At 37.1% G+C, this 22,744-nt stretch overlaps 2 protein-coding genes across 4 annotated transcripts in view; one reads left to right on the top strand and one right to left on the bottom strand.

Annotated features, from left to right (window-relative positions):
- Positions 1-1,967, top strand: part of LOC131947086 (zinc finger HIT domain-containing protein 1) — a 112,434-nt gene extending 110,467 nt beyond the window's left edge. For all 3 annotated transcript variants that reach the window (XM_059308171.1, XM_059308172.1, XM_059308170.1), the window contains 2 exons: positions 21-101; positions 1,690-1,967. In XM_059308171.1, coding sequence (XP_059164154.1) covers positions 21-101; positions 1,690-1,711 — 103 coding nt within the window. In that variant the 3' untranslated portion in view covers positions 1,712-1,967. The remainder of the gene's footprint in view (positions 1-20; positions 102-1,689) is intronic.
- Positions 1,899-21,304, bottom strand: LOC131947083 (transcriptional coactivator YAP1). Its single transcript, XM_059308165.1, has 7 exons — positions 20,696-21,304; positions 11,052-11,329; positions 10,374-10,516; positions 9,965-10,106; positions 9,693-9,776; positions 7,396-7,499; positions 1,899-4,943 (listed from the first exon to the last, which is right to left on the bottom strand). The coding sequence occupies exons 1-7, from the start codon at positions 21,127-21,129 to the stop codon at positions 4,866-4,868; spliced, it is 1,263 nt and encodes a 420-aa protein (XP_059164148.1). The 5' UTR covers positions 21,130-21,304; the 3' UTR covers positions 1,899-4,865.
- Between the last annotated feature and the right edge of the window lie 1,440 nt (positions 21,305-22,744).

Genomic DNA, 22,744 nt, shown 5'->3' with positions numbered 1-22,744 from the left:
TTGTCCTTCACCCCATGAACCTTCCCTTCAAGCTACACCTGTGTTCAGTGTGGAGCCAGGTACTGCACGGTCAAATGTCTGGGGACACACCAGGATACCAGGTATGTGATACGCAGCTCAAACGGAACTCTTGATCTGTTATAGTGTATGTGATACGCAGCTCAAAGGGTAACACATGATCTCTTATAGTGTATGTGATACGCAGCTCAAACGGAACTCTTGATCTCTTATAGTGTATGTGATACGCAGCTCAAAGGGTAACACATGATCTCTTATAGTGTATGTGATACGCAGCTCAAACGGAACTCTTGATCTGTTATAGTGTATGTGATACGCAGCTCAAAGGGGAACACGTGATCTCTTATAGTGTATGTGATACGTAGCTCAAAGGGGAACACTTGATCTCTTATAGTGTATGTGATACGTAGCTCAAAGGGGAACACTTGATCTCTTATAGTGTATGTGATACGCAGCTCAAAGGGGAACACGTGATCTCTTATAGTGTATGTGATACGTAGCTCAAACGGAACTCTTGATCTGTTATAGTGTATGTGATACGTAGCTCAAAGGGGAACACTTGATCTCTTATAGTGTATGTGATACGTAGCTCAAACGGAACTCTTGATCTGTTATAGTGTATGTGATACGTAGCTCAAAGGGGAACACTTGATCTCTTATAGTGTATGTGATACGTAGCTCAAAGGGGAACACGTGATCTCTTATAGTGTATGTGATACGTAGCTCAAAGGGGAACACTTGATCTCTTATACTGTATGAGCCGACCCGCGGCGTATCATACGCTGCTATTTGTTTTTTTTTCTACTTTTTAGTATTTCATAATTTGTGAATTCGACAGTACCAATGCTGCCACTGAAAATATTTGCTTTAAAACACTAACACCCCCCCCCCCCCCCCCCGTGAAAGCAACCTCCTCTTAGTTACCTCCTCTAAGTTTAAAATCGTTTCAAACTAAATTATCTGCCCCTAATAACCGTCACTAAACCCGGCTCCACGAATGTAAACAGACCATGTAGGGGTGGGGTGGTAGGGAGCGCGTTTACAGCTTGTTTTCTAGATGTGATACGCAGTTCAAAGGGGAACACTTGATCTCTTATAGTGTACGAGCCGACCCACGGCGTATCATACGCCGCTATTTAGTTGTTTTTTCTACTGTGAAAGCAGCCTTCTCTTAGTTACCGCCTCTAAGTTTAAAATCGTTTCAAACTAAATTATCTGCCCCTAATAGCCGTCACCAAACCCGGCTCTACGATTGTTTTGTAAACATTTAGCGTGAACCACAGCTCACCTGACCATGTGAGGGGGTGGGGGTGGTAGCGATAGAGAGGGGACTGCAAGGCGCGCTTGCAGCTTGTTTTCTAATGTCTCCCAGAAGAAAATTATATATATAGATGTGATACGCAGTTCAAAGGGGAACTCTTGATCTCTTATAGTGCATGTGATGATGGAATACTTGATCTGTTATTATTGTGGATCTTTAGTTCACCCATCTTTAATTTCCACTTTTTTTTCTCAAACTGATCAGTTGCACTATCCCGTGTTCTAGACTATTTAAGCCAAACTTCTAAATGTCCCATAACACAGCCCACCATTAAGCTGGTCCTATTAATCCTGACTCATTAACCAGCTAATCATCATTAATTAAACACATTTCCAAAAAATGTTTTTCAGGTGCCTGAAATACACAGCATAAAAGATCTTGGGATGTTCTTTAGTGTAATAATGTAAGCGCACCATGATGGATGTGACTTGACTGTCCTATCACACATGATAGATGACCAGTGGACATCTCTGACCAGACCTAAGTGCAATAAGTGGTCAAGTAGGCCATTATAGAAAACAAGCCAACAGCCACACTGACAAACATGAAATGACAAAAAATCTTTTGATATTTTTTATTTTTTTTTCCAACTCATTTTGAAAATAAATTTGAGTAGCCAATACAAACAGTGATATTTATGGCTTGTATATGTCATGTGATGAGTCATCTAGATAAAACCTGAAACGTGCAGTATGAAAAACTTTTTTTTTCTTTTTAATCAAGGGGGATAATCAAGTTTTTTTTTTTAATATGTACAATATGGTCAACTATCGTATGTACATCTTATGGTGGATAACAATAACATTTGACTATAGGATTATATTTTTTTTTTAAAAACCTCTAAACAGTAAACCTGCAGTTTAGACAAGTCACATGGGATGAATCTGGCACTTTGTTTCTATGCTTTTAAAATTACCAAACTGACATCACAGGTTAGGCTGATGTTAGAAAAAAAAAAGCAAAAATGAATGCAATGATGATAATGAGGGGAAAATTGCATAATGGTATTCGTTTAAGTATGCAAGATCTTGCATGGTCTTACAAGTTTTCCAAGGGGGGATTACTCCGAAGGTGTTGGCGAAAAGTCCTGAATGAAGGGAGAAACCTTTTGGAATGTAATGACATAGCTTGGGGTCTGCATAGTGAGAGCTATTGCTAGACTAGGCTGGACTCAGCACAATTCATACAGTGGAACAATACTAAAGATTCGAAATCAAAGAAACCAAATGTTTTACTTAGTGCCATTTCATGGGCCGTTTACATGTGGGATACAGTTTTACAAGATACATCAGCCATTTTGAATTTCTGGCCAGTTATGTACAAAGTCTGTATCAGATTAAATATAATGATCAACTCATTATTTACACTTATCTATCCAAATATGGTTATTCAAGGTCGAGGGTGCCCTGGGGGTGTGTCTCCGATATCGTGCTACCCCCTTACTTACACCAGGTGAGGAAAACAAAAGGCCAACCTCAGTAACATGTGCTGTCAAGCCCATCAATGATTTGTAATGAGAGATGAAAAATTACAAACATAACCATTGGCCTTCAAGGACAAACTGGTTACACAAAGCATAAATATGATGTACGTCAAACACTGATATGCATCAAATATTTGAAGATATAAAAACTGTGAATGAACAAGGTGTAGTGACGTTAAAATCTGAATGTTCACAATAATACTTTTTGAAAATTATTTTTTTAAAATATATTCTAACAATGAAATATAATTTTTAACAACAAATTGACAATTTACTTACAAAACCATAAAAGAAAACCTTATTGTGCATGTTTTGTGTTAATTTCATAATAAATTCCTTAAATTAGATAACCTAAGAAAACTACATCCAAAAACATCAGCTGTCTTAGTCAAGACACCCCCTATTTAAAAACTAAATGTTTAGCTAAAAAATTCACTTCTGACATAATTTTAATTGCAGCAATAGCATTCTGGTAACTATGCACTAAGATTATTTTAAAATAAACTGAAATTATTGACTAATGTTCTCCACCCACAAACCACAATTCTAGCCAAAGTGCTGCCCATAACAAGGAAGGATACATGCAACATTTGGTGCCACATGTCACCCTAAAACAGCAAGCTGTTCCAGACTTAGAAAAACAGGACAGGTGGAAAAAAAACATGACCTTTGTGGAGGGGAGGTGACAATGATACAAAGGGAGAGAAACCATACTGTTTCAACATTTCTATACCCAAAAATACAATTATTGTACACAAATATTTTTATTCAAGTCTTCCATGCAGTGTTAACATTGGTAATCAAATAAAAACAATTTAAGTAATGCACAATCACTGTTATCACCTGAATGCTAACAAGTTTTTCAGCAGTTGTCTGTCAACAAGAGAACAAGTAACGGCCAATTTCACTCTTTAAACTATTCCGTTGTCTAGGAAAAAATCTCATATCACAACCTTCCATATAGTTTGAAAAAAAAAAGATTTTGTAAAATTACAAAATAAAATTGAGAATGTTTTCACCTTGCATAGAGAGTATCACTTAACAACTTCTTATATGAGTCTGAACAAAAAAAAAATCAACCCAGGAACATGCACTCCTGCTTTAAAATTTTTTAAAATGATCTCAATTACCAAAAAAAATAATTTCAGTTTAATTTCATGTGCATAGAGGTATTGATTCAAGGACAGATATCACAAAACAAGGTAAAAATAATCCATTACTTAAATGCAGTAATTTCATCAAACATTAAAATACATACATTCACTCTTTTTTTTTTAATAATTAAACATTACAACCCTTTTTATTCTACAATTTATTCACAGTAGTCACCCCTTTTAAACTCAACATTATCTCTTGATACAAAAGAGTGGGGCAAAAAGAAAAACAAAATTAATAAACAACATGGTAACAATCAAATATGAAGAGTAAAAAAATAGAATGTATATATTTGTATATATATATATATATATAGGTCTTACTTTAATAAATATGTATATTTAATGTAGTATTTCAATGTGAATGCTGATGATGAAATGCACAACCATACTGACTGCCCCACTCTTCCATACTACCAGGGTGAGTTTAAAAAAGTCAAACAGTGTCACATAGGACAAATTACCATTTAGTTCTCTCCTTTATAAAAATATGAGTAAACTTGACTACATAAAACCACCTCTCAGAGTGGCAACATTTACCTACAAAATTGGGCCAGTTGGCCTCTTTAAAGAATAAAACATAATTCAGTATAAAAGTTACAATTTGATGGTATCTGTAGAGTGGTGATAGCTGGATGATGATGGTATTTGTATGATGGTGACAGCTAAATGATGGTGATGGTATCTGTATGATGGTGATAGCTAAATGATAGTGATGGTATCTGTATGATGGTGATAGCTAAATGATAGTGATGGTATTTGTATGATGGTGATAGCTAAATGATAGTGATGGTATCTGTATGATGGTGATAGCTAAATGATGGTGATGGTATCTGTATGATGGTGATAGCTAAATGATGGTGATGGTATCTGTATGATGGCCTTTATCTCACAACCATGTTAAAGGGTTTTCTTTGTTGCCTAAAACTTTTTCCACATCTTTTAGAAGTTCACTGCTGAGCTCCTCCTGAAATAATCAAGTTTTAGGGTCAGATGAAATGGGGTCAGTCAAGTTTTAGGGTCAGATGAAACTGGGGTCAGGTGAAACTGGGGTCAGTCAAGTTTTAGGGTCAGATGAAACTGGGGTCAGTCAAGTTTTAGGGTCAGATGAAACTGGGGTCAGTCAAGTTTTAGGGTCAGATGAAACTGGGGTCAGTCAAGTTTTAGGGTCAGATGAAACTGGGGTCAGTCAAGTTTTAGGGTCAGATGAAACTGGGGTCAGTCAAGTTTTAGGGTCAGATGAAACTGGGGTCAGTCAAGTTTTAGGGTCAGATGAAACTGGGGTCAGTCAAGTTTTAGTGTCAGATGAAACTGGGGTCAGTCAAGTTTTAGGGTCAGATGAAACTGGGGTCAGTCAAGTTTTAGGGTCAGATGAAACTGGGGTCAGTCAAGTTTTAGGGTCAGATGAAACTGGGGTCAGTCAAGTTTTAGGGTCAGATGAAACTGGGGTCAGTCAAGTTTTAGGGTCAGATGAAACTGGGGTCAGTCAAGTTTTAGGGTCAGATGAAACTGGGGTCAGTCAAGTTTTAGTGTCAGGTGAAACTGGGGTCAGTCAAGTTTTAGGGTCAGATGAAACTGGGGTCAGTCAAGTTTTAGGGTCAGATGAAACTGGGGTCAGTCAAGTTTTAGGGTCAGATGAAACTGGGGTCAGTCAAGTTTTAGGGTCAGATGAAACTGGTGACAAGGTGGTGGGACATGACACTGAAGGTGCCACATACTGATGTGACATGACACTGAAGGTGCCACATACTGATGTGACATGACACTGAAGGTGCCACATACTGATGTGACATGACACTGAAGGTGCCACATACTGATGTGACATGACACTGAAGGTGCCACATACTGATGTGACATGATACTGAAGGTGCCACATACTGATGTGACATGACACTGAAGGTGCCACATACTGATGTGACATGACACTGAAGGTGCCACATACTGATGTGACATGACACTGAAGGTGCCACATACTGATGTGACATGACACTGAAGGTGCCACATACTGATGTGACATGACACTGAAGGTGCCACATACTGATGTGACATGACACTGAAGGTGCCACATACTGATGTGACATGACACTGAAGGTGCCACATACTGATGTGACATGACACTGAAGGTGCCACATACTGATGTGACATGACACTGAAGGTGCCACATACTGATGTGACACGACACTGAAGGTGCCACATACTGATGTGACACGACACTGAAGGTGCCACATACTGATGTGACATGACACTGAAGGTGCCACATACTGCTGTGACATGACACTGAAAGTGCCACATACTGATGTGACATGACACTGAAGGTGCCACATACTGATGTGACATGACACTGAAGGTGCCACATACTGATGTGACATGACACTGAAGGTGCCACATACTGATGTGACATGACACTGAAGGTGCCACATACTGATGTGACATGACACTGAAGGTGCCACATACTGATGTGACATGACACTGAAGGTGCCACATACTGATGTGACATGACACTGAAGGTGCCACGTACTGATGTGACATGACACTGAAGGTGCCACATACTGATGTGACAATCATCCCCATCAGGCTGGAAGGAATACTTAACCCTTTAACTCCTAATGGCGCCAAACAATTTTTTCTAGTGTTGGTGCACAGATGTTTCTAATTTTAATTGTTATTTATTACATCAAAAACTCTCCAGTTAGTAAAAAAAAAGATATTTAACTTCTGTATTTTCACCTATGAGAAATTTTAAAAATGTTTTGACATTGACTATTGAGGCATCACTGAATGTTTATGGATGGCTGTGGACTAAGTTATAATGGGGACACAATTGTGGACTAAGTTATAATGGGGACACAATTGTGGACTAAGTTATAATGGGGACACAATTGTGGACTAAGTTATAATGGGGACACAATTGTGAACTAAGTTATAATGGGGACACAATTGTGGACTAAGTTATAATGGGGACACATATAATTTAGAAGAAAATAAATAATAGTCGTGATAATTAAATTTAGTTTAGCAGATAAGAAGATGATGTGCAGTAGTGTGAAATATTTCTAAAGATGGATATTGCTAATGAGTTTGTAGTAGAGCTCCTCTTAGCCATTATGGTGAGACATGCTTGCTGTTGCTGCATTTAGTGAATTTTTTCTGTGCTAAACTAAGAGCAAGAAAACAAAAGACCTCTTATATTGAAATAATATTTTGTCCATTTTACGATTGTTTTAAAAAAAGTAGGTTCATCATTAAAAAGTTTTAATTATTGTGAGATGCTTAAAATCTCAGTGTAGTTTGAAGCTATCTTTTAAAGAGAAGTGCCAGTTTTCTTAGGATTTAGAAATAGACAAATGCATCTTGGGCTAGGAGTCAAAGGTTAAGTATCCTTTATTTACTGGTAAAAGAGTAGAAAAAAGAATACAAACTTGTAAGCTGGGCACCAAATCATCAGAGTCCATATTCAAATGATCTCCCACATCACCACCCATATCCATGCTGCCGAAATCTGATTGCCCTTGGAGTTTGGGGCCTGGGAAAATAGACACAGTTCAGGTAAGCTAATCAAGGTATACTGCATGGGAAATAAGGGAGTGTTAGCTACCATAGGTAAGTATACTATAGCTGGTTGCAGGAAATTTTTTAAATTATTAAAATGACAAAATAATGACAGGTTTGTATTAGGGGGACTAAATGCTGCTAAATGATACTAAACTTATGTTTATAAATGTTCAAATTAGTATTTTTTAAATTCATTGATAACTGCATGGAGTATCTCTACCAAGGTAATAACTTTTTAAATTTAAACATGGCCTATTAAAAATTATTTAAATAAAAATAGACCACTGACTAGATTCAATAATTTAAATCCAACATCATAGTAGTAGTAAAAAAAAAGGAAACTGGCTGAGTAAAAAACAAAAATAAACATTCCTGATTCCTCGTTAGATAACCAAACATAGCTGGAGCAAAACAAATTTCAACATTATCAAGAATCAAGTATTTCACACAACTACGTAGAAAGACGCTAGACACATGGGTTTTTGTCCGACTTTGGCCTCCCGTTTTAAATACCAAATCTTGTCACCTTGTTTTGTATGTGAGGGACAGTTAGGGTGTGGGATGACCTACGGTCACCAGCCCGGGTACTAAACTATTGGTATAGCTAGCATGCTGGACCAAGCCGTCTAGTTGTGATAACATTTTTAAAAAGATTGTGGAGTACGAGGTCTGGAGCAAACGTCTGACAATAATGAGGATAAGCTGGGGGGGCCGGGGGGGGGGGGGGGGGGGGGCCTGTAAAAAAGTGTGACTATTTGTGGACAATGAAGGGTATACTTTTAAAATGTAATATTTGAAAAGATTTAACTCAACAAGAGCAACCCAATTAGCACCAGACAGCAATATCATTGCTCTAAAATCTTGCATTCAGAAAGCCTTCCCCCCCCCCCCTCATTATTTAAGTGTAAATGGGTATCAAGCACATAAATATAGAATAGGCCTTTGTCTACAAGGGTGTGTTTTATCCTTCAGCAAGATAAACTAATAGGATATGAAATAGAAGTCTACTCAGTGAATTTAATCAACCACTGTTCAATTAATAATTTCCACCTTTGGCTTATAATGTTTAAGACAGCTTAGAATACATTTTAAATTGGCCTAAAGGTCTAATAATATAATACAAATATCACGGAATACAAAAGCTAGTGAAAATGTCAAGCAGAAACTAAGAAGATGGGTGAAAATAACATTAAAAATCTATTGAGTCCCACTAAGCCTGAATGTTTCCTTATTTTCATTGATATAAATAACAATGGATATAGCTATTTATCAATATCTATACTGTTCTTGACTTTTAAGATTTAAAGCGTTAAGACAAAGCTGATTTTCGTAGTTAAAAATCAAACTAAAAATCATAGTCTCACTCAAGTCGAAGCTAGTGTCATTATTTTTAGTTTTAAATGAATCTTTTTATGACGGACCATAATTTCAACTGTGTGATGAGCTATCGTATCAGATTTTTTTTTTGTCACAAAAGGTTTAGAACCTGTGACATCATATTTTTTATTTACTTGTGCAACTAGCTAGTATACTATAATGTAATTAACTCATTCCCTCCTAAGCCCCCACTTCCAGTTTACAAACCCATTCCTGACCTAAGGGAAGCAACTTCGTTTTTTATAACATGTATTTTAAAAAAAATTTTTTTTACTTTCTAATCATTAATCAATTCAATATTACAAAGACGATTGCACTCAGAAATGGACAAACTTTTATATAAACATAACAATACTGACATAACAACATAAAACAACAGCATAAAAAACAAGGAAACTCAACAAAAATTGTACAAGTAACATTTATTCAACCCAAAAATCACAGCTAGAACCACGTTTTGAAAGTGAACCAAACAAGATAAAAACTTCCGGTTTTTAAATTGAAATCTCGTGGATTCTCGCTACTACATGGTTACCGGTTCTAATCTCGGGCATGTGCGATTTCATTATCTAGTTGAAAAGAAAAGTAGGGGGGTGTGGCCAGACGCATTTAGACGCATCAGGCGGAACCCCCCGAGGACGCATTTAGTCGCATCCGGCGGGAATGAGTTAAGGGAGCATACTCCACTAAAACTACAAGAGAAAGTACTAAAATAACCTACAACATCAAACTACAAGGGAGTATACTCCACTGAAACTACAATGTTGTGTCCCCTTGTGAAACCTACCCCCATCTTGTGTGTCCATATCTTCCATGTTCCCGAGGAAGTCATCAGGTGTCCTAGGCAGGCTGTAGCTTGTTCCCATCCCACCTACAGTACACAAGTCAATCATTACAACACTAACAAATACAACTGTAATTAGAGTCAATAGTTATTTAATTCATTTTACTTTTCTTTTAATTGAGGTTTACCATTGAACTTTTATGTACTGAATAGAGTTAAGCCACTAAACTATAAGACCTGTCGTAAGTGGTGATCCGACACAAACATATTCTTACCCAAGCCACTGTCACCACTCTCCTGTCGTGAGTGGTGATCAGACGTCCCTGTCTGCCCAAAAAATGGGTCTGCCACTGTGCTCATTTCACTGGGCTGAGTTAGGTCACCAGTTTCACCAACTTGGGCTCGTAGAGCCATTTCCTACACAAGAACAGTTAGAAATTAGGTTCTTAGAGCCATTTCCTACACAAGAACAGTTAGAAATTAGGTGCTACAGCAATCTCCTAAACAAACAGAAACTAGACTCTTAGAGCTATTTCCTGTAAATAGTTATAGATTAACCATTCAAGCCTTTTCCTAAACAGTTATAAATTAGGCTCACACAGCCATTGTCTAAACAAATAAGTACAGAAAATTGAGGGGCTGTGTTGCACATTTCCCAAGCTAAAATAAATGTGAGAAAGCAACCTGTCTGGCGATCTCGTCCTGTCTTTTCTTGAGTATCTCCTGCTCTATCTGCAGCTGCTGTAGCTTGAGCTGTTTGAGCTGCTCTTGTTGAGATGGACCGCTGGCTTGCTGCAGCTTCATCCCTGGCTTTTGTAAATGGGTTGCTGAAATCATTGGCAAACACAGGTAAAGAGAACCATCTAGTAGTGGCAAGTATAAGGTGGTAAATGTCTTGTTGCTGGTCTAGAAACACAGCAGTGTCCACTGGTTTAAAGAGGTGGTGGGGTTATTCCCTTGTAATGTGGATATCATTTGATGGTATGGATGCTATTTAGTGATAAAATAATTTCATCAGAGACTAGAATTGCAGTAGCCATCTCATTACTGCCTATTCCTCTGTACTGGATTTATTTCAATAACTCAGTACATACAAGTCATGAAATCTAGGCAAATCTTCAAGTAATTCCAATAACTTAGGGCTCAATTAATATTCTAGTTCATATAAAATACATGGTACATTTAAAAAGGTGCAGTTTGCGTAGTGTACCATGCCATGCACATACTAAATGTACTGAAATGAAAACCTGAATTTCAGAGTATCATCCCCCCCCCCCCCTGGAGAAAAAAGTCTGGAAGAAACACTATTGAACTTGTGTAAGGTTATATTGAAATTTTGTGGGTATATGCATGTAAACTTACGTATGGAGGGATGAAACCAACTCGTGGTGCGGTCAATATGGTTGATGAAATAAACCTCGTAGTCAGCTGTATAAGCCCTCTCCCACCCGGGAGGTAGAGGAACTTTGTCCACATTCATGGGCGTCGTGGCCTGGCTGGTTGGTGTGCCGGCTGGTGAGGAACTGTTGAGGTTGCTTGTGGTAGTGTTATTGTTGTTGTTGCTGCTGTTGCTGGAGACTGGGTTAACTGTACTGTGAGTTTTGCGCGGGTCATTCCAGGTTGTGATTTGTAACACATGGCTGGTCAAAGAGAAAGGAATATTTCTAGGAAAAATTATAACAAATGCGAAGTATATTAATACATTTATTTTCTACATATTCTGTGAATCTTCTTTTAAAGCTCTTAAAAACATATAACTTTGTAGAATGTCCTAAATGATTATATATATATATATATATATATATATATATATATATATATATAAAAACAGAGAGCCCACCATGGAAGTAACAAAATCTGAACCATGGTTAAAACTTCTCAATTAGAATATCAATGTGGTGTTTAAAAGTAAAGAAATACAGCCTTTTACCCCCCCCCCCCCCCCACCCACCCACTTAATAAGCATCTGATTGTAAGAGAAATGTAGCTTGTTTCTTGACCCCCCCCCCCCCCCCCCCCCTGCCGTAAATGCAAGATATTTTTAATGCATTTTTAACAAAACAAATTTGCTTGTAAGCTATAGTTAAAACTTCTTAAACAAAAACTTTTTTTTAAATTTCCGTCTTACATGATTAGGTGCACCAAAATATTTAGGATGCAAAGGAACAAAACAAAATTAATGCAAAATTTTTAAAAACTCAAGAGAATAAACCGGGAGTGATCTCCCCTAAACTTTCTCGAATATTCTTATATAAAATAACAGGGGATGGGAACTCGGGCTATAGACTTCTAGACATGATTTTTAATCCATTTTAAATACTTAAAGTTTTAAAAATAGAATAAAATCTCGTAGACAAATTAATTGCACACCAAGTGAACGCGAATAAAAAAGCGCATAATAGTGCGCAATATTATTAGTACTTTTAAAATTTACATTAGTTTTTTGAGAAATCGGAAGTAGCGTAAATAAGTACTTCCGGTCAACGAAAAATTCTCAAAATTTGACAGAAGGTAGAGAATTAGATCTTTTACTTACATATCAAATTTCATTTATCTATCTGAAATAGTACTCAAGTTATAGGCTTTTGAAAAATTCAAAGTAGAAAAAGTACCACTTCCGGTTATCCGAAATCGCTCAAAAGTTGATACGGATCTACGATTTTGATAAAATACTTGTATATGAAATTTCATCAACCTAGCTGTAACGGTACTCAAGTTATCGTGTTTACACACGGACACACACACACACACACACACACACACACAGACACACAGACATACGGACAAGATTGCAAAATTATGTTTTTCCGTATCAGTGAGATGTAAAACGTCGAGATTTGCAAAAATCTCGATTTTTTTTTTTTTGCACGATTACAAGACTTTCTCTATACTTCGTATATACGAGAAAGTAAAAAACTGTCTGGCCACTGTTGACATGAACAAGGGAAGTCACTCTCAAAGTGTCTGCATTACCTTGATGTTTGTTGGACACAAGTTCCATATTGTTGAAGACAAAGAGAAAGTAGAAAGACAGGAAATGTTTACCCAAAAACTAGCACAGGAAAGCTGGGAGGATTAAAGAGGGGGAAACAAAGGGAAAACCTGACATGGAGATTAAGATTGGGAAATTCCAGAAAAAATCTTTTGTTTGATGAAACAAGAGCTGTGTAGTGTGTGGGCCTACAAGAGAAGCTGTCCTACATACAAGTGGGACATCAATCAGTCACTGCTGATACAAATTTCTATTCTTCTTAAACACAGTCTAAAGATGAAGTAACAAGGTCTTATTTACCTAAAATTATCAGATAAAAATAACTGAATTATAGTTATTAAAAAAAAAAATGAAGTTTTAGATGTCTAACAATACTCAATTATGCAATTTTTTAAAGGAAAAAACCATTCATTCCTCCATTAAAAGCTGGTTAGAGGTTAGCCATACTTTTCCATATCATGTAAAATAAGGGGGAAAAAATCCAGCCTATTTTGCTAAACTCCTAGTTGAAGCTGTGAATATTTTAAACTAGAAATAAATGGTCCATTGAGCGAGAAATACAACGGGCGCTAGGTTGATAGTGTTGTCTTGTTCTCTAATCCAAAACCAAAACCACCGCCTCAACATTAAATTTAACTGGAAATAAAAATTGTAATTGAAAAAGGACTTTATCCAGAATCTGCAATGTATTTTGTAACCATATTCAGAAATCTAAAAGAAACTGCACACAAACCTCTTTTAGGATAAGTCAAATAAATTAGGCAGTAATGTCAGTGTCTTTATTATGGAGTATTGTTGATGTCATTATTATTGCGTATTTTTTCAGCATTGGCTTTTTAATTCTATGTTTACTCTAGAATCAATAATGTCATTTTATTGTGTGTACTTTACATCTGTACATATTTCGTTTTGCTTTAAAAATTTCCTATATGTTCCATGTGATGTCACAGTAGTGAGAAGTTTTGTTTTTTGTTTGACTGTGAAAGTTTTTACTTTCCATGTTTTCTCTAGAGCATTCCTCACACAGTGACAGAATAACTATTTTAATGTTTGCCATAAAAAAATATGTGATAAGTTAATTTATTGCACCTTCTTACCAACCTGTTTCATTAATTAAAAGAATAATATAGATGAAAAACATAAGTAAATTAATAACTTGGATGAGATAACTGTCAACAAAGCCCCCCCCCCCCCCCATCGTCTGAGAATAAATTGATAACACCTCTTGTGAGCCACAGAAAATACTAGCCAGGAGAGCTTAGTTTAGCAGAGTAGCCATTTAAAATAGTCTTTTAAAAAAGAACTTCCTAGTTTAAATTGACAAGTGAACTTGGTATCAACGTAAAGGGAAACAAAAATGTAGCGTTGAATTAGGTCTAGTTTAACAAAAATTTAGTTTGAGATCCCGTGCAACAGCCAAAGTGCAGGGTTGGGGCAGCTAATACAAGACTTGTTCTAATTTATGTTGGTGCAGCTAATACAAGACTTGTTCTAATTTATGTTGGTGCAGCTAATACAAGACTTGTTCTAATTTATGTTGGTGCAGCTAATACAAGACTTGTTCTAATTTATGTTGGTGCAGTAATACAAGACTTGTTCTAATTTATGTTGGTGCAGTAATACAAGACTTGTTCTAATTTATGTTGGGGCAGCTAATACAAGACTTGTTCTAATTTATGTTGGGGCAGCTAATACAAGACTTGTTCTAATTTATGTTGGTGCAGCTAATACAAGACTTGTTCTAATTTATGTTGGTGCAGCTAATACAAGACTTGTTCTAATTTATGTTGGGGCAGCTAATACAAGACTTGTTCTAATTTATGTTGGTGCAGCTAATACAAGACTTGTTCTAATTTATGTTGGTGCAGCTAATACAAGACTTGTTCTAATTTATGTTGGTGCAGTAATACAAGACTTGTTCTAATTTATGTTGGGGCAGCTAATACAAGACTTGTTCTAATTTATGTTGGTGCAGCTAATACAAGACTTGTTCTAATTTATGTTGGTGCAGCTAATACAAGACTTGTTCTAATTTATGTTGGTGCAGCTAATACAAGACTTGTTCTAATTTATGTTGGTGCAGCTAATACAAGACTTGTTCTAATTTATGTTGGTGCAGCTAATACAAGACTTGTTCTAATTTATGTTGGGGCAGCTAATACAAGACTTGTTCTAATTTATGTTGGGGCAGCTAATACAAGACTTGTTCTAATTTAAGTTGGGCAGCTAATACAAGACTTGTTCTAATTTATGTTGGTGCAGCTAATACAAGACTTGTTCTAATTTATGTTGGGGCAGCTAATACAAGACTTGTTCTAATTTATGTTGGTGCAGCTAATACAAGACTTGTTCTAATTTATGTTGGGGCAGCTAATACAAGACTTGTTCTAATTTATGTTGGTGCAGCTAATACAAGACTTGTTCTAATTTATGTTGGTGCAGCTAATACAAGACTTGTTCTAATTTATGTTGGTGCAGCTAATACAAGACTTGTTCTAATTTATGTTGGGGCAGCTAATACAAGACTTGTTCTAATTTATGTTGGGGCAGCTAATACAAGACTTGTTCTAATTTATGTTGGTGCAGCTAATACAAGACTTGTTCTAATTTATGTTGGTGCAGTAATACAAGACTTGTTCTAATTTATGTTGGTGCAGCTAATACAAGACTTGTTCTAATTTATGTTGGGGCAGCTAATACAAGACTTGTTCTAATTTAAGTTGGGCAGCTAATACAAGACTTGTTCTAATTTATGTTGGGGCAGCTAATACAAGACTTGTTCTAATTTATGTTGGTGCAGCTAATACAAGACTTGTTCTAATTTATGTTGGTGCAGCTAATACAAGACTTGTTCTAATTTATGTTGGTGCAGCTAATACAAGACTTGTTCTAATTTATGTTGGTGCAGATAATACAAGACTTGTTCTAATTTATGTTGGTGCAGCTAATACAAGACTTGTTCTAATTTATGTTGGTGCAGCTAATACAAGACTTGTTCTAATTTATGTTGGGGCAGCTAATACAAGACTTGTTCTAATTTAAGTTGGGCAGCTAATACAAGACTTGTTCTAATTTATGTTGGGGCAGCTAATACAAGACTTGTTCTAATTTATGTTGGTGCAGCTAATACAAGACTTGTTCTAATTTAAGTTGGGCAGCTAATACAAGACTTGTTCTAATTTATGTTGGTGCAGCTAATACAAGACTTGTTCTAATTTAAGTTGGGCAGCTAATACAAGACTTGTTCTAATTTATGTTGGGGCAGCTAATACAAGACTTGTTCTAATTTATGTTGGGGCAGCTAATACAAGACTTGTTCTAATTTATGTTGGTGCAGCTAATACAAGACTTGTTCTAATTTATGTTGACTAAAGATTTGAAAATACTTGTAACAATTTTTGTGTTGACCGAGACTTAACAGCATGTGTACATAAGAATCACAAACAAGACTTGTGTTATCTTAAATCAACAAGCATTTATTTCATCTCACCATCATTTACTTTACTATATTTTGTACACTTTTAAAAGGGCCCATCAAGTATACAGGTGTTGCCTGTAGAAATAATTTACCTCAAACTACACTGTGAGAAGCCCTTAACCTCCCCCCTAAACACTAAGTTTAGACAGTAGTCTATACCTACAACAGATTCACATACCCCACTATACCTACAACAGATTCACATACCCCACTATACCTACAACAGATTCACATACCCCACTATACCTACAACAGATTCACATACCCCACTATACCTACAACAGATTCACAAGCCCTACAGTACAGTGGTTAACAAGCATGGTCAATGGAGTTTCTGTTATCTGATAATTTATAAAAGAAAACAGCAACAACTTTAAACCGCGTATTTCTGGAGGGGTTAGGTATAATTGTTAGGGGTCATCCATAAATGACGTCACGCTTTTTGGGACGATTTTTACCTCCCCCCTCCCCTCCGTCACAAAAAGCCAGACCCCCCCCCCTCTAAAATGAGGTCACACCTCAGCCTACAACCCCCCCCCCCCCCCCTCAAAATTGCAGTTGATTTTTTTTAAACATCGATATTTTTCTAAAATCTTGTCTGAACTCTATCAAAATAGAGTGTTTTAATCAATTACTATAACAATTTATTAAAACAGTTTTCTAAAACGCGAAATAACGTCTAAAATTCGTTTTCAAACATTGCTTTTTTTATAATGCAAAAGTGTGACGTCGCACCATCTGAACCCCCTCCCCCTCATTACACACCGTCACAAAATTCCGCCCCCCCCCTCCCCCCTACGAGTGTGACGTCATTATGGAGACCCCTTACTGCGTTGTTTGTCGAGTTATGGGCGTATGGTGTTAGTGGGGAGGGGTAGAGATAGGTAGAAAGTAGAGCCGCATCAATCAGTGTAAGCCAAACGGCACGCAGTCCTCAGAAACTGCTGCTAGTGTTGATCGAATACTATTTTTACCCTTAATTCCAAGCAAATTTTTCGATAAGCAATGCATTTAATTACTAGTGATAGTAGCAATGTGTGATTGTTAAAAATCCCAGCAACTGATCAAGCAACTAGCTGGGTCTTATCTTGATCTACTATGAGTTTCATGCGTGTATAAAGAATCTACAACAGGTTGGTCTTCTAAAAATAGCAACAGCTCGCTGGGTGTGCTGACCCACTGACCAAAGCTGGAAAAAAATGTGACGACAACGCTATCGCATGAGTGAGATGTGTAGAGGCCAGCACAGGGAATTGGGGACATTCGTGACGTTGGGACCCACCAGCGCGATACTGCGGGCGATACCGGCACGATCCTACTGGCCTTCCGGTGACTAAACTAGTAGTTAGCGACATCTTGGATCAAACGTCACGTGCTGCTGTCGACCACACCGACCTTAAATGCAAACATTTGAACAAGCAGCGCTAAACATCGAAAACACCAAAAAAACAGTTTTACTATACTCATATACTGACATTAACTATAACAATGTGGCGTTGAAAACTGCCAACGCAACGCTCAGCAATCTCGGACTTTCATAGCGCATAAATCACATAATCGTATCATAATATAATGGAGGGTAGTTAATATTATTGATGTGAACTAGATCTAAATCATGGTAGGGGGGAAAGGGTACTTATGTTATAAACTTGAAAGGTGTATTAGAAAAAAAAATTATGTCCCTTTGCATTGGACATAACTGACCTTACGCTTTTTTCTTTACTCCTTCCCTCCCGCTAACAAAGTTTGGGTTACCTCCCCTTTAGGATGACGTTTATGGACGACCTCCATTACATAAGTTATACATCGTATCAATGACGTTACACTTCTATCAACACGCACACCAAAATGTGATAACTACCATATACTGTCATATACCAGTGTAATGTACTGCCAGTTTACAAAGTACTGCCATCTACTAGTGTACTGACATCTACCAGTGTAATGACATCTACTGACATCTACCAGTGTACTGACATCTACTAGTGTACTGATGAGCCACAAAAACAAGGTGTGACCAACCTGAAGAGACAAATTACCTTTTCACATCTCTTCAAATTGTGGGTTTCACCTGCTGCTCAGACCCTATCTCCAAACTCAATCTAGGGATCTATGGAGTCCCAGGCATCCATGTGGACCCAGGCATCCATGGGGACCCAGGCATCCATAGGGACCCAGGCATCCATAGGGACCCAGGCATCCATAGGGACCCAGGCATCCATAGGGACTCAGGCATCCATAGGGATCCAGGCATCCATAGGGACCCAGGCATCTATTTTTTTCTATGTGGACCCAGGCATCTATGTGGACCCAGGCATCCATAGGGATCCAGGCATCTATGTGGACCCAGGCATCTATTTTTTTCTATGTGGACCCAGGCATCTATGTGGATCCAGGCATCTATGTGGATCCAGGCATCTATGTGGATCCAGGCATCTATGTGGACCCAGGCATCTATGTGGATCCAGGCATCTATGTGGATCTAGGCATCTATGTGGATCTAGGCATCTATGTGGATCCAGGCATCTATGGGACTCCATAGATCACATCAATTTTTTAAATAATTTTCAGCTCCTCCCTCCACATTAAGATAGACAAATACATTTTAATGAGTAAGGAGGACGTTTTTTTTTAATTTAAAGTTTCAGCGATTCATTATGTTGTCCAAGCCACGATTTATTCTACAACACTATTGATGAAAGTATGATGCCCATAACACAACTGACCATAGTATAATGCCCATACCATGACTGACCAACATAGGATAATGTCCTAAAAATAACACAGAACAGGAGTTCTGTCAGACTATAGCTGCGCTACAACATAAATGCACAACCAATATGGAATGAAGTCTGAGACTAAAAACAGGCAGTTATAAATTATTTGATAACTTGATACATGATACATTCACTTCTGATAAAATAATCATATAAATTATTTTTGCCAAATTATAAGGACTTGTTTCAGCGCTGCATATTAATAAAATTGTATAGAATTTATAAAAACCATGTGTGTCACTGGTAAAGTGGAAAAACAATTATGGTAACCCTAGATCACATTTACTGGCAACTATAAACAAACAATTTTTTACAATTTTTTAGACTAATACTTCTAAATGTTCAACAACGATTACATCCAGTAAGATTAATACTGTCTTAAATAATTATAATTGGTAAATGTAAACAGAACTGGTTTTTGGCTATGGCATGTCACAAGCTTTAAGCTACACCATCACAAAAGATTTTGGCTACACAATGGTTGGTTAACCACTCTATTTTGGATGTAGATCCTCAAAATGTATTGGTTATAAAATTATCTACCTTTGAATTAAGAGCTAAAAGACTTGAATTCATTATTTTTTCTTAAAAATAAATAAATACAGAAAACAGACTGTTACAGTTCATTTAAAATATCTTTAAACCACTGAAGATTTTCAGGGTTTTAAAAGACCGTTTTAAAAAACATTTGTTATAGGTTGTTAGGCATAAACAAATACTACCACACATCACACTATGTGATTATAAGGGGTTGTCCATATGTGATCTGTGCCTATCCCATACATATTTACATTATAATATATTATATCTTAGCAAAAGGTTGACCCCCAATGATGTTCTAAAGTTGAAACCACACATTAAGATAAACACAATTGTAATGCATGTTACCACTTGGCTTAGGACCCATAATGGATCAAATGGTTAATGCAGTCACTTAAAAAAGCTTTGAAGTAGAATAAGAAGAGGCCTCTGAAAATATGCTGAATTTGAATAGTCAAGTTTACTCATTTCTGTAAATGTTTAAAGTCTAAATTTCTGAACTAAACATGAACTGATGACAGTTTACAGCCATCAGGTCTGGTCAACTGCACAATGCTGTACAGAGTGGCAGTCACTTTCTTATTCCTTAATCTAATTATCAAACAATCAATAACTTGGCCTATGTCGTATATTGTAGACTATAGGCCTAAGAGTAGTTAATAAAAAAAATAGGTCAACAAAGGTGAGACGTGTGTGCCCAGCAGACCTAAGGTCTACCTGTAGCCAGTGTTTATTATGGGGGATAAAAGTGAGAAATATTGGAAAAACAAGGTTAACATTTGCCCACTAGGTGAAATACCAAACCCTACAAATAGTGATGTGTAAGTTTCTCTTCCTAGATCTAGACTAGAAGAATCTAGATCAAGATTTCTGCCTCTACCATACCAGTTCTAATAAAACGGACCAAGATGGCGGCAGTGTTCTCCTGGCCTTTCCAAACAGTGTGTAAAAATGAAAATTAATTTCCCATAGAACCTACTTTAAAAAAAAACAACCAACTAATTGTGTCAATTTAGAAAAGAACAATTAAGAGTCTAGATTAGATTCTAGAGCTAGTGTAGTTGGGTATGATGATCCATTACACTAATTTACCTGTTAGGAACACAAGAACAGATCAACAATAACAACTTGTTGAATGAATGGGAACAGTCGTTCACACTTCACTGACACGCATCAACATAGAACAGTTTTTTGGGCTAAAAAATGAAAGAAAACTTACTTTAAATAGTACCTCTGACCCTGCGGTGTTTTAGCCATATCCCACCCAGCCGGCAGTGGTTGCTCATCCAAAGCATCGTAACTATGCTGCCGGACATGGGATGTGGGGGGTGGTGGAGGGGCTGCGCTCAGGCTTTGTTGTAAACTGGCCGGGGACGAGTGAGCCCTTATGTGTGCAATGTTCATTGATGAGTTTACTGCCCCGTGGTAACCGGGTGCGTCGTTAAGGTTATTGCCGACCCCCAGTTCTTGCTTCATCTGCTTTGGGGGCTCGGGAGGGCGAAAGAACGATGCGGGCAAGTTTCGCATTCGGTATGGTACGGATTTGTTTGTCTCGGCCAGAGACGGGTTCATTGCTATCGTGAACAGAGCCTCAAGCTCTGTGTCGCTGTTCTCACGAACATGAACGATCGGCCCAGTCCGATCCTGAGACATCTTCTCTAGTAGAATCCTGGCGCAGCCACCACGAAAATGAAGTGCTTGAAATCCTCCACACAAATAAGATACAAAACTCACAGCCTGACGAAAACAGCAACGCAATAATCCACGAATTAGTGACTGGAGTCGGGAACACTCCGTCGGCAAAGTTAGACACGAAAGTAGTTTATTCGACCAGTTACCACAGTGTAACAGGTGCACACGTTCAACAATATAGTTCTATTTACCTTTTATCTAAATGACACACCTATTCTGTTTTACTTACCAATAATCACTTTAAGATTCGATATAAATATGATGTTGTTAGAATATATGTTATTAGTAAAAAAATTATTTTTTTCTTTTGAAACAGATTTTAATATTTACAGCTGATGATAGTCTAAATATCGCGGATGAATGTATAGTTCCGCCGTGTGTAATGACGTCACGGCAGCTCCATTGGGTAGCCTAGTCTTATCTTAGGCCTAACGGGAAAATTCAGAATACACACTCGTGCTCTCGAACCTTTAACACCGCTGGAGTCTTTTTTTAACTTAATTGATAAGCATACGTTACATATTCCGTAGATGTTCTTTTGGTTATATTTAAACATTTTATCAGTAGGGAAACCTCACCTGGCCTTCTTCCTTAAATGGAAGTTTGCGTGATTTCATTCACTGGCCATTAGCTGTCACTCAAAACTCGGCCCACTAATCTTCGGCAGTACTCGGCTAGGGGTGTGGCTTTCAATTCATTGTGATATGGGCCTAAATAGTAAAATTAGAAAAGACAGCAAAGTTAACTTGTTCCTATTGTACATTTAAAATCAATAATCCCAACTTATACATTTATAATAGAAAAATTTCAGTCGCTTTGACAATTTTAAATATTATTTATATTCAGAAAGAAAAAAAATAATCAAAAATAATATTTATAGATTTATTTTCCAAAATTAAAGCTTAAAATTGTCAAAACCTAATTTTATTTAATTCTAGATTTAATTATAATTTACAAGTGTGAGGGTACGATAATAAGTGAATGTTGATTTGCTGTTAGTTAGGATTTAGAAATAGGATAGTTAAACGTGTAGCTAATAATTTTATGACATGCCAGCTCTGATTTGGAGAGGGAAACGCCCGACCCTTAATATCCTCTTAAGAAAAACTTAAAAATTTAAACAAATTAGAAGACATCTCCATTCATTATGTACGGTTTTTAGATTTAATTTAGATCTAGATCCTCTATGTTTTAAAATATTTTTTTGTTGTTGTTGTAATGATCCTAGTTTTGGATCAGTCCTTAGCAAAAAAAAATCTTAACTCGTTAGGCCTGTTATATGTGTTAAACTAGAGAAACATATTTGTACATCTAGAGTCTAGACCTATACTATTCTAGATAATGGTTGTTAGAACTTAAAAAAAACAACAGAAGTCCACCCCGCCGCCTTTCAAACCTAATCGTGCCACAAATGGGCAGTATTTCTTCCAAACACCTCTTCGGAGGGGGGGGGGGGGGGGGCGAAGAAAGTCCACCGCCCCCCGAACGAAATGGAATTTATATAGAAAAAATACTTTTAACAGTGTCCGCCCCCGGGGAATATCAAGTGCCCCCCCCCCCCCCCCCCGGAGAAAAA

This window comes from Physella acuta, unplaced genomic scaffold (assembly GCF_028476545.2).
Source record: "Physella acuta isolate Inbredline_101_S28 unplaced genomic scaffold, ASM2847654v3 ptg000582l, whole genome shotgun sequence".
Taxonomy (NCBI): Eukaryota; Metazoa; Mollusca; class Gastropoda; family Physidae; genus Physella; species Physella acuta.
This window is presented reverse-complemented; position numbering and strand designations above follow the sequence as displayed.

Bases quoted from the DNA above. Each gene is read 5' to 3' on its own strand.
- LOC131947083 (XM_059308165.1), bottom strand. From the start codon at position 21,129: ATGTCTCAGGATCGGACTGGGCCGATCGTTCATGTTCGTGAGAACAGC. The intron at 11,330-20,695 runs GTAAGTTTTCTT...CTCTTTGACCAG, and splicing joins GGTCAGAGGTACTATTTAAA to CCATGTGTTACAAATCACAA. The intron at 9,777-9,964 runs GTAAGAATATGT...TGTGTACTGTAG, and splicing joins GAGTGGTGACAGTGGCTTGG to GTGGGATGGGAACAAGCTAC.